The 13,292-nt window shown below is 32.6% G+C and overlaps 1 protein-coding gene across 7 annotated transcripts in view; it reads left to right on the forward strand.

Moving 5' to 3' along the window:
• The window catches only part of RELCH (RAB11 binding and LisH domain, coiled-coil and HEAT repeat containing), a 138,515-nt gene that overhangs the window by 44,508 nt on the left and 80,715 nt on the right, over positions 1-13,292 (forward strand). For 6 of the 7 annotated variants that reach the window (XM_020995716.2, XM_020995715.2, XM_020995711.2 and 3 more), the window contains exons 3-9: positions 5,616-5,687; positions 5,801-5,856; positions 5,962-6,075; positions 10,422-10,622; positions 10,735-10,826; positions 11,224-11,517; positions 12,894-12,969. In XM_020995716.2, coding sequence (XP_020851375.1) covers positions 5,616-5,687; positions 5,801-5,856; positions 5,962-6,075; positions 10,422-10,622; positions 10,735-10,826; positions 11,224-11,517; positions 12,894-12,969 — 905 coding nt within the window. Of the gene's footprint in view, positions 1-5,615; positions 5,688-5,800; positions 5,857-5,961; positions 6,076-6,848; positions 6,923-10,421; positions 10,623-10,734; positions 10,827-11,223; positions 11,518-12,893; positions 12,970-13,292 lie in introns of those variants that run through there. The other variant, XM_020995717.2, reaches the window with a different exon arrangement.

Genomic DNA, 13,292 nt, shown 5'->3' on the forward strand with positions numbered 1-13,292 from the left:
TTTTTTATTGTGTGATCCTTATTGAGTTACCTCAGTAAGAATATATTTGCAAAAACATATGTCACATAACTTTTAAATACACACAAGAAAATGTTTGGAGTCCAGGGTTTAGATCAGAATTGGAACAGAATTTAAAGTGTAACAAGAAATACAGAAAGGAGGACATAGACACAAATGGAAACAAGTTAACACTGACTATAACTATAGTTTATAGTGAAAAAACTGACATCATATCAAATACCTCTGTACAAAGTTCTGCACAATCTACACAGATACCTGCACAGTTATATTAATATTCCCCCAAAATCATCTTTTATCTTTGGAAACTATTTTTCAGTGCACTGGGTATAGTGGAAAGCGCACAAATGGCAATGAGGAGACTTGGATTTTAGTCCCTGTTCTGCCACTAATTAACAGTGCAGTCAGAGCAACTTGTATAATTTCTCTGTATGTCTAGCTTCCTCATCTGTAAAATGAAGAGAAATGAATTGTATGCTCTCTGTTAGCTTCTTATTTGGAATTTTTTTTAACTTTATGAATCATTTGAGTTCATGTGTAGATAAAGGTATAGTGTATATACATACCTATGCTAATATTATATTTTTACGTAGACATAAATTTGTTATAAGTGAAATATCACATAGCTTTCTGAGCTGAAATGCACATTAGAAATCACCTAGTCCAATTCCCTCATTTTCACAAATGAGGAAATTGAAGCATGAAAAGGTGAAATATATTGCCCAAAATTACACAGGTAGGAAGTATCTAGCTTTATCCTTTTAACAGTTATAAAAGTCTAGTACTATATTTTATTTAATATGTTTATTAATCACTTTTCCTTTTAGATTACATTTATTGTCAATAAGAAATATGAGGTCTCTGCTATGTATATGATGCATTTGTCTTATTCTGAAAAGTTTTTAAAGTATGTATTTTGAGAGTTATAGAGCTTGGAAATGATATCTGATCTTTATTTTGGTTTCTTGCAGATTCATTGTCAAAAATTAAAACTAGTTGACAGATGACATTTTATTGTGAATTATGAGTATTCTAAAAATATATTTCTTAAAAATTTCTATTTTTATTTTTCTGTAAGAAGAGCTAAATTTAGACTTTAAGTTCCCATTTTGTTTTCTTTATGTACCTATTTTGTTTCTTTGCTTTCATATAACTTGTCAGGACACTAATAGAGTCGTTACAGAATCATTCCTACTAAAAATTTTAACCAGTTAACATGGAAAAATTACAATATAGGAAGAAAACAGAACTAATGTATTTTGATCTGTCAAGAAAAATTTACAAAACAGGGTAACACAATCCCAGGTGTCTGTCTCTGTTCCTTTCAGTTCTCTCCCACACAGCAAAAAAGTGGAAATCTGGTAATAGTTTACTTGGTACTTATGGGATAACTCTGACAAATTTTAATATAGATATATATTTAATATAGTAATATAGCTGTTGAGTTGTGCACTAGATATAAAAAAAGTCCTTTGATCTGAAGGAGAGAATATGCAAAATGGGAGTACAATTTCATAATAGGATCATAGAATTTAGTTAGAACTAGAAGGAACTTTTTGATCATATAGTCCAACCCCCTCATTTTACAGAGGAAGAAACTAAAGCCCAGTAGTAAATGACATACAGATTGTGGAGCTGGAAGTCAGTCACACAGATCCTATAATTCTGAGCTTCTGCACCACATTTATCCTCCATTACTTCTAACATTGAGCTTTTTTTAATGTACTTTTTGCAAAATATATGTTGTCACATTTGATCCTCTCAAAAACACACTGCAAAGTAGGTATACTAGTGTCCTCATTTGAGAAATGAGATAACAGATCTACAGAAATTAAGTGACTTGCCTTTGGTCACATAGCTAGTAAAAGGATGAACTGGGACTGGAATCCAAGTCTTCTAACTCCATATCCAATGTTCTTTCCAGTTTTACCTAGCTGCCCTATGCTGTATGATAGCTGCTGAATACTTGGGGAAGATTAGCCAACAGGGTGGTAAGAAGGAGAATGTTTTCTTAATAATTGGAACTCTGAAAAGTAATGTGCCAATTAACCAATATTCAGATTTAATTATTCAATAAGTATTTATTGAGCAACATATATAATAGTATAATAATAATAGCTAGTATTTGCATAGCACTTTACAAATACTATTTTATCCTCACAACAACCTTGAGAGGTAGGTGCTATTTTTATCCCGTTTTACATATAAGGGAACTTAGGCAAGCAGAGGTTACGTGATTTGCTGAGGGTCACACAGCTCATAACACTGAGGCAGATTTGAATTCTGTTTTTCCTGACTTTAGGTTCAGCTCTCTATCCACTGTACCACCTGGCTGCTCTTTAGTGGGCCTTCCAGTTCATTCTCTTCCTAAACTTAGAGAAATAAATGGTGCAGGTAATGCTTCTTGGCAAGGCATTGGGTAGGCACTTTCTCTTAAAGACCAGGAAAGAAGTCTTGATGGGTTTTTGGTGGTGTTTATCCCCACTTCCCACTCTTGGGAAAAGAAGACAGATTTGGCCGGGGGAGAGGAGTGTTTCTTCCTAAGAAAACTGTTTTTGGGATCCTAGAATGAAATGAAAGAAGATAGGGATGTATCTTATTATGAGATGAGGTCACTTTACTCGAACTTTTATTCTGATGGTGAAGCCATTAAGCATTTAACTTGTTTTAAGAGGAGCTCAATCAGAAGGTCTTTAAAATGTCAGAAACAGATAAATTTAACAAGTTTTTTAAGCCTTGTATAAATTGAAAAATTGAGCTAGAGCAATAAAAAAAATTATATTGTCTTTCATCCTGATTTGAACTAAAATAAAATTTACACCATTTCCCCCCTCTTATCAGAAATGTTCTATTGATTTCTGAGTATCTGCCCTCCAAAGAAATAGAGTGCCATTATTTTTCAACATCTGGTTCAGAAGTAATAATTGGCTTCATTAGGTTTCTTGTCATCACCTTAGGTGGCCTTCAGTAAATTTTAGTATGGAGTTTAAAAATTTGTATTAGTGCTTATAACAAAACTAGTCTCAGTAGAATTACATTGTTTAAAAGTTGTTTGTAGCTAATCATTAAACAGTAGAAAGGATTAAAAATAATTTTTGAGAATCATTGAAATTAATAAATTGAATCTCAAGAGTTTGTTATTAGCTAATTCATTTCAAGTTTTAGTTAAACTTTTTAATACAAGAAAAGGTAAGTTTGCTAACATCTTTAATAATAGCATAGCTGTTCAGAACCTTTATGCTTTTTCATTTGAATCTTGTATTTATAATTTACTTATCAACTATAGAGATGCTGTATGGCTTCTAACTTGAACTTTTCTTTCAGAAAATGTTTATTGTCTAACAAGAAACATGCAGCAGAGTACTTTTATTTTGATAGGCTCTACCTGTTCAGTCTTGTAATTTTTTTGTGGTATTTGACAATGTATTTGTACATAAAAATTTAATTCTTGCCGTCTGACATGGGTTTTTCTGGCTTTCTGTGCCCTAATCATATGGTGTTTTGCTCTTAATTCACCTTAACTTTCTCCAGTTAAATTTCTGAGTTCTTTCAAGTTTGTGTTTAAACCAGTATTTTTTTTTTATTTCATATTTGTGTCATTCTGGGGTAGTGCACTCCTGATCTGCAATTGTTCTGTAATATGTCTTAGTGTTATGAAACTTTAAAAATTAGTAGTAAACACAACTAAATGCTGCTTCAACCAAAAATCAATTACTTAATAATTTTATGTCCAAAAATTAACCCACTGTGCCATACAACCCTCTCGTAAGCCATTGAGCACAGCAAGAATGTGTGTGCAATCTTGTACAAACAGCAGTATTCATTTTCAGCACTAAAAGTTTCTGGAGTACTTTAACTTTGTTGCACAGAAATATTTGCAGATCAGCTTTGCCGACTACCAAAAAGAAATATTAACACATTTCCTCTCATTAGATCTTTAGTTATGCTTCCACATTGCTGCAGTTAAATTCTGTGCATCAAAAAAGTAGTTTTCACATAGCAGATGTGATTCAGTTACATCCTAAAGTTTTGATGACTAAGTGCAAACTGAGTGAAACTTTTTTTTCCATACAGACTTAGTTTCTAGTTATTACCATGAATGCCAAGACATTTTTCAGTGAACCAATTAGAAAAAAACAATTTATAAAATGATTTTTCAAATGATAGCACACATTTTCCCAAATTGTGTCTAAACATCTGCATTTTGCTTATTCACATAGTTGTAGAATTATTTGTATTAACTTATAAGGATAAATAATTTTTAAAACCTTTAGTTCTTTGACCATCTGCTTCTGATTAATTACAAAACTAGTGATAGAAATTTCTGAATCAGAGAAAATTTCCTAGTTCTTAAGGCATATGAACTTATTAGTCCTCCTGGATGGAAGTAGTATATTAATAAAACAGTGCTCATTTTTATGGTTTATTGTATAATTAGGTTGTGAAAAAACAAGAAAGTTGTTAGTTTATTATAAAACAAGAAAGACTTTAAAACACTATTTGAAAAGCTCTTTTTAAAAAGTATGTGATGCAGTGTTTCCACTGTTAAATTTGGAAAGAGAAGACTGGGGTTCTTATACCAGTTCGGGTACTTAATACTTATGTGACGTCAAGCAAGTCACTTAACTTCTCTGGCCTTCAGGTTTTCTCAACTACAAAACAACAAGGTTGAACTACGTGATTCCTCCGGTCCTTTTCAGCTCTCAGTTTGTCACCTTTTCTTTGACAGGGTAGAAGTTGATTGTATTAAGAACTCTAAGCTACTACTTTTCTCCTCCCCCCATAGCTGTTAGACAGTATTGTATCTTCCTTTTGCTTTAAGAAATATCCAAGATGATTTTCCTTATAAGTTTCATTTGGAATAGGATCCAAACCAGTTATTGTATTCTCATATTTCTAATAAACTCTAAAGTGCTTTGAATGTTTTCTTGTAGTTATATAATTTAAGGATTAAATATGTTTGCTACCTAAAAAATATACTTTTGGTCTTGTTTTGTTACTAGAAAAATATAGATATCATGAGAATTATTTAAGAATTAGAAAATGTATCACTAATTTATAAAATAGGTCTATCAAAGAGGTTTCCATTATCTTCATTTGAAATGTAATTTGAAATAGTTATTTTAAAATAGTTCAATTGATCCTTTAGATATTGTATTTTTAAGTAGTTAAGGGCATCACCTACTTACTCCATCATTCATGAAAAATATATCATGAAAAATAGAAACATTTCATTTCTCTTCCTAACTTTGGCTGAGTTAGGGAGAAGTATTCAGATGTCACATACTTCAATTTATATAAAGAAAATATGTTACATTTTAGAATTCTTTTTAAAATAGAACAATTCCTTGTCAGACAGCTAGAACATTTGGTCAATTTACTTAGAATTCTAGTAATGCTATGGAAAACGTTCACCAGTTTGCTTTCAGACCAACTCTGCTGCATGCTTTCATGAATTCCATAAAGACTGCATGCTTTCTGTTTTCAATACAAACTGTATTTTTTTTTCATACCCATCCTTGCTTTTTATTTTTTTATTTTTGTTTCCCTTTTCTTGGTTGGATGCCTGTGTGTGTTTAATCCAAATCCCTGTCCAGTCCTGGAGTTTGAACTACGGAAAGCCAAGGAGACCATTCAGGCCCTCCGAGCCAACCTGACACAGGCTGCAGGTGGTGTACATAAAACTTTTCTTTAGACTTTATAATTTGACAATGTAGAACTAGTTGAGATTTTTTCATGTGGTAGAGATCCTAAAATCTGTTTGTGCATTTCTTCCCCCCAGAAAATGAAGTTCCTTTACAGGAACGAAAAAATTATAAGTCAAGTCCTGAAATTCAGGTAGGCAATTTGTCAGAGAAAAGTGCATAAATATCTTATATTGAATGGCAAAACAAATGATTGAGAAGGAAGACTTATAATGTCATTTCTGTTTTTTATTTTTAGGAGCCAATCAAACCTCTTGAAAAAAGAGCTCTAAACTTCCTAGTGAATGAATTTTTACTAAAGAATAACTACAAACTTACATCAATAACTTTTTCCGATGAAAATGATGATCAGGTAAAGTTCGAATAATCCATTGTTAATTCTGAAAAATGGGTGGTTTTATGTCTGTGTTATCAGATTGGTCACCCAAAAAGTCATCAGTGAGATCTGTCACCTCTTTCCCAGATATTTGACATATATAGCTTCTATTCTGTACAAAAATTTTCCTAACATACTAGTGGAAGATTTACCCTGCAGGGGCAGAAAGTTTTTCTTAAAATTTTAATCATTATTTGTTGTGAATCAGATAAACAAAGGTATCAGCATCAACCATATTGGATCACTGCTTTCTTTTATGAATAAGTATTCATCCTTGAATCCCAATAGCATTATGGCTTAATAAATAGAAAGGGGGAAAATCTTCACAGAATCCATGGGGAATGATTGTGTGTGTGTCCCAGGGGCTACTTTAAAATTCCAATTTTTTTTTTTTAGACAGAAAGCATGGCACATATGTCGTGCTTAGTCTCTGTTCTAAGAATCTAGACTTGTTTTGAAATTAACTTGTATTCCGGGACCTCCCAGAGTTTTCTTCTTTTCACCTGTCATGGAGGGCTTAAACCCTAGGGCCAATCCTGTCTAAATTGGTCCACTCAAGACTCTGTAGTAGACTAAGGCTAGTCTGAGTCTGTGCCTCCACAATAGGTTCACAACTGAGCTGGTCCACCCTGGAATGATATTGGCAGACTCAAACCTGTGAGATTATCGCTTTAAGATATGTTGGGGGAAGAAGGGTGAGAAAGTGGCACCTAAAGCCCTGTTTTTGCTCCACTTTGGACTCAGGAACTACCATTCTGGCTTAAAGAAGAATTGTGAAGAACTTAGAGAACATTCAAAGGAGAGCTCTTCAAATGATGAACAGGTTATAATAAAATTATACCTATAAGGAAAAACATTAGAAGAGTTGGCCTTCTTTTATCCAGACTTAGAAATCCCAGAGTTGGCACATTAAATCATTGTTATTGCACTGAAGATGATGATCAGTTGTGTTCTACTTTTCTGTCCTGAAGATAGAAAGAGTAAATGGGCTCATAGTACAACCTGAAGAATTTGTATTTGTTGCTTGCTTTTGTCAATAAGTATCCCTGAAAGTGACTTACTAAAGTAAGTTGGGGGGGGAGTTCTTCTCGTAGAGAAATTTTCAAATATTCCCCTGATACTTTAAGATAGTCCTTCTTAGAAACAAAAAAGAGAGATGACATATTAGATAACTGTAAAATGTTAGCTAATATTTTGATTCTCATTATTTCTGTTTCATGTGGCTCTCAGAAGCTCCCTAAAAATTCTTATTTCCAATCTTTCATTAGTCCCAAGCACACCAGAAGGGCCTATATTCTTTTTTTCTTTCCTTTTTTTAAAACCTCTGCAACTAAATATTTTCCCTCTGTGAGAGTAATACTTCACAAATGAGGAGTATGCCATATATGAGGTCCATGTGTACACATGATACTTGCCTTCTTACCTTAGAAGACCGTAGCTAGTAGCTTAGATTGAAAGATTGGTACTCATAGAGTTCCAGTATAGTTGTTTTGTTATCATCGTTGTTACTTTTAAAATTGGCTACCCAGACCATACACTTGAATGTCTAGCAATTAATATCACCTTGAGGTTAAAAAAAAAAAAAAGAATGGTTTATATTAAAATGAGGATTACAGTTTTTTTAGCCCCTGAATGGGATCCAAGGGATTAAAGGGTCTCTTCATTATTAACAAGACAAAACCCTTGTAAACTGGGAAGAGGTGACATAGTGGCATTATCTTTGGAATCTCTTAACTCATTGGAATGCAGGCTAAAAGCCTAGCAGAGTCAGTTTTATCCTTGATCCTCTTTAGAAAGGTAAACATCATGTAGTTTGTGACAAATCTTTTGGCCGTTACCTTAAATCGAGGCTGTTTATTCTACAAAAACTATTAAACAATCTCATGGCTCTTTTGGTATGATATGTCCCTGAAGTTTATCACGATAACACATCTCACCTTATGTAACATTTCACAAAAATTTATCTTATTAAAATATCTTCAACTTATTTAGCAGTTAAACCTGACAGGTAAAGCAATTAAATATTTGAGTACCTCTTATGTCAAGAGACTGTGCGATATAATATGAATGCTGCTATAGAAATACATGACAGATTAATCATGTTTCAAATAACCAACCAAACAAGAAACAGGGAAAATACTGGTTATAGGAGAAATATTCTGGGAATACCATAAGGCCATTTAGGCAGCCCACTAGGTATGATCTGCATAGGAAAATAGTTAACAGTAATTTCACTATAATTTTTCTATATTTTAATATTTAATTGTACTTTTAACATTTACTAACTCTGTGTTCGTTCAGTGGGCAGATATTTCTAACCTTTTTACCACTAGCCACAATATTGATTATATCCTCGACTGCCTTAATATAAGAGTCTGTCACTTGGATATTAGTTGCACTCTTGTTATAAAACGTACGTTTACCAGAGGCTCAATCATACTTTAAGAGTATAGGATGTTTACCACTTAAGATTATATAGAACCATCTTTTACAGAAGATAATGCAGGTCATCTTGAAAATTGTATCATTTCTTGGGCTGAAAATTAAGACCAAGGTAGTCTTTATTACTTTTAACTCCTAACTAGTTTTAATCGCTGTAGTTGTCATTCGGCTATGATTAATATAGAGTAGTTACTTAAATAGCGGGATATATTTCCATCCAAACTTGGTTGACATGCTTTTATTTCAATTTTTATTTTGGTCATTTTTCATTTAGTATTGTAAATCTGGGAGAATTATACTATACTACTTGTTTGTAAAGTCAACCTGGATGTTATTTAAGTCAAAACTTAAATTTTCGAGAACGTTTAACCAGCTTTTTTTAAGTGAAGAAAGCTTCATCAGAACTTTTTTCTTTCCTTTTTTTTCTTTTTTGGTATAATTATTCCTTTCATTATCTTTTATTCAAAGTGTGCTCTCAGAATACTGTTAAGAAATCAGCATTCTACAAGTTAAAGAATTCTTAGGAATAATGATTTGATCCACTGGATGTAAGGTGTTTTTGCAAAGTAAAAATACACCAGTACTAATACATTAAAAGAATTATTGTCCTTTGGAGTCAGATTTTGGAAATGTGTGTTGCTTATTTCATGAATACTACTATGGTTCTTTTTTTTTCTTTTGAACTTCTGTTTTGTAATTACTTACAAAGCAAGTATACCTAATCTTATTACTTTATAGTTGCACCTTGTTTCTGACCAAAACTATTATTGAGCTTCACTACAACCAAATGTAACACTAAATTTATTTTGGCTTTTTCCCCCAAAATCAGATGTTTCCCTCAGAGAATAAAGAATAGTCCTCATTAAAGACATGCAAAGGAATGTGCACAGGCTCTAATGGTAGTTAGAAAAATATTTTTAGCAGTGTTCATTGTTGAAATAAATGTAAAACCTTCCAAACTGTGTACAATATAGGAAAAACCAACTTTTTTATATGTAAATTCTAACATATTTATTAAACAACCAGCCTGATTACTTTATAATTGTACCTCACATAAATAGAACAGATAAATAAGCAGCTTATTTCTCTGAGTGCCTTCTGAATGCATTGTATACTTTTTCAGGATTGCATTTTTGTTTTTCTAAACCAGCAAAGGATTTCTGACAAAATTTTGACACAAAAATTTCTAATCAACGTCTTTAATAAGTAACCCGTTAGGATTGCAGTACCACCTATCTAATGGTCAGAGTTAGAGTTAATAGTGGAAGTGATGTCAAATGTTTACATAATAAATAGGGGGAGACAATACTGGGAAAGTTATCATGTGGCGAAAAGAGCCCAGTATTTGAAGTCAAAGGACTGGGGTTAAGTTCTGGTCCCCACCAGTTACTATCCATGTGTCTTTTGGCAAGTTACTTAGCTTTTCTGGGCCTAAAGCTTCCTCATTTATATGATGAAGGGTATTGGATTAGATAGCTTTCAGCTCTAAATCCTATGACTCAGTATAATCTAAATAAGGATATTTGAGTACATTCTTTTCAGCAATGAATTCAAGATTCTTATCCTGGATGCTTTCTTAGAGTTATGTCATGAGTTCCTTTTTTTTTAAGTTAAGTACATGCATTCGCTTAGATCCCAAATCGAGCTTTAATTGTCTTAGTTGACAATAGTTTATTGACAATAATTCATTGAACACCTACTAATTGTTTAGAATTGTATTCAGTGTAGTGGGGATAGCAAAATATGTATAAGACATAGTACCTGTACATAAGCTTCTGTAATTCTGTTCTACAGCAAAAGTAATTTTATGGTGAGTTAAAATAAATCTTATGCGTAGAGGAAAATATATAACTGTTGTTCTCCTTTGGACTCTTTTCAAGGATTTTGAATTGTGGGATGATGTAGGATTGAACATTCCAAAACCTCCAGACTTGTTACAACTCTACCGTGACTTTGGAAACCATCAAGTAACTGTGAAAGATGTTGTAGATGTGGCAAGTGGAGTAGAAGAGGATGAGTTAGAAGCTGTTACCCCAGTGTTAGGCAGCCTTCCTTCTTTTGAAACCCCACAGCCTATAGAGGTAAGGAATATCAGTTCTGCAGTTCTATCTTGAGAAAGTCTTTATGTAATATATAAAATACATCTGTATGACTACAGAAACCATAATCTGCTTTTCTCCTAATTGGTTCTAGAATTGCTTGATAGTACAGAAGCTAGAAGATAAAATTAGTTTATTAAATAATGAAAAGTGGTCTTTGATGGAACAAATCAGAAGACTAGAGAGGTATGTATGCTCGGTTTTTGTTGAACTCTTTGGGTGGCATAAGAGTTGGGAATTGATTTCATCATAGTAGCCAAAAAATTTCATGTTACAAAATTACTGTATTGAATATATTCCTCATCTTAATTGGAATTACCTTGAAAAGCAATGAAAGAGTAACTAGTCTCAAGTAAAGGAACTGATCAATACTTACTTTGCTAGGAAGTAAGATGACTTTCTCTTAATTTTTCATCAATTATAGTCATAACTAAAGTACATAGTTATACTATATGTACACATACTTATATGCATAGCCTAACTTAATCAAGAGCTTCTTTCCATGTTACTTTTTAAATGGTTTTGGCTTTGCCAAAGTTAGGTACAGTAAACTTGTCTCTGGAAATTTATTTTTCTCTTGTAGTGAAATGGACATCCTCAAAAATGAGAATTTTTCCTTCCCCACGGTTCGTGACACAGGCCATCCCTCTTTGGACCAATTCCCTCACAGAATTTCTGAAGACAGAGAACAGTACTTAGATATGAAGAATTCAGATACAGGTCAAACTAAGGATATTAATCTTTCAGTATCAGATGAAACAGATGCCCTGACTCCTAAAGTGAATGACTCAAATTCTCTGCCAAGAAAAGAAAGAGAGAGAATGCCATCTTGTTCTCCATCAAACAAAGACACAGTACACTTTGATAAACCAAATAGGTTAGTGTGAAAATCATTGCTTGAAGTGATTATTTTAGTTTTATTTCATCTATATTCAATTGATAACTTTTTAGAAGAGTTTTAATTTGTTCATCTGGTTTTATTTCAGATAGCAAACCTTCAAGAGTAAGTGTGTGTGTGTGTATATATTTTTGTTACAGGTCCTTTATAGAGCATAGCGCTAGACATATAGTTGTCATTTGATAAATACTTAATAAATAAATTCTTTTAAGTATGTAGTACTTAACGTGCTACCCTTGAGGATACTTTTAAAAGTTTAAGGTTTTTCTGTAAGATTTTTGCAAATTAATATTATTTTGATTTATTTACTGCAGAAATATGAGCATATTTCTTATAACATTTTTTCTGAGTGTACTGTAACTCTATAAACTGGTTGCTATTTAAAACAATTGCTGAGATTTTTGTTCGGAGATTTTTTTTTTGGTTGCTTTTAGGGTTAGCCAAAATAGAATATTGTTTCAGCTATAATGTTCCAAGTTCATACAAGTAAAAGAGCCTGTACTAATTGTTAGAAACATATATTGAACTGCAGCCACTTTGTAAATCATATATGAGACTAACATTTTTTTAAACAAGAAAATTATATACATATGTTTGTAACCTGCATAATTGTGCATATATGCACACATGTGTGTTTTGTCTTTTAACATGTAATAGGTTTGTGTTTAAGGAGTACAGTAGTTTTATATATATATGTTCAAGCTGCATTTCATAAGGAAATATTTTAACCTACCAAGTCTGCATTACTACCATAATTCCCCACTCTCTTGTGCTATTTGTTTAATTCTTGATTGTACACCATGTTCTTCTACCACCTATAGCCTGACTGCAGTACTCTAGTGCTATTGTCTTAGGTTCTAAACTCTTAATACATCATTCGATCTTATTGCTTTAAGGACCAACCTGTTAAGGCCATTCTGAATTGGAAAACCTTATTGAAGGTCATTTCAGACTCATCCGCACCAAAAACTAATTAGGACTGAGAGACCTCACTAATATTTCAGCGCCAAACTAGCAAGCATCCAAGCTGCGTTAGATCCAGTTTTCATTGCCTTTCCAGCTCAGATTTGTTTTTCCTCATCTCATTGCCTGTACTATTTTCCTGCCAAACTTTTCCAGCCAATCACTATGTAAGACTCTAAGCTTTGGAGTTTGGAAAGGAAGCATAAAGTAGATAGTTATCAACCTCAAACAATTAGTAAATTAGTTAATGCTAGTTTAAATTCCTACCTTAAATCTGAGCAAATACCCTTATAAAATATTTAAGTGGTATCAATATATTTTCTCTATAAATTTCAGTGTTTAACTCCTTAATCTTTTTTTATTGTTGTTATCATGCACTGTTGTTATTCTAGGAAATTATCACCCGCTTTCCACCAGGCACTATTATCTTTTTGTCGGATGTCAGCAGATAGTCGTTTGGGATCAGAGGTAACCTTATTTTCCTTTATAATTCTTCCATCAGCTGTCTTTGTTACTATTATTCTAAAATAGACTGTTCCATGGTGTTCCATGATTTTTATTTTAAGTATCTGTTCCCCAGCAAGAGCTATTGCCTTTTAAGTCTATAAGTCTATATTTCAGATATAACGCATTCGATTCAATAAATATTTATAGTTTTAAATAGACATTTCTCAAATCTTTCGAATTTTGTTCTTTAAAAATTACTGAGGGGAACTGATACGTGTGTTATTTTTGCTTATGCAGAATGCTTGCACTGTTTGAACAGATGCATTTTTTAATTGGACATATCA

The sequence above is a fragment of the Phascolarctos cinereus genome, unplaced genomic scaffold (genome assembly GCF_003287225.1).
Source record: "Phascolarctos cinereus isolate Bilbo 61053 unplaced genomic scaffold, phaCin_HiC Scaffold_4;HRSCAF=312, whole genome shotgun sequence".
In the NCBI taxonomy this organism is placed as follows: Eukaryota; Metazoa; Chordata; class Mammalia; order Diprotodontia; family Phascolarctidae; genus Phascolarctos; species Phascolarctos cinereus.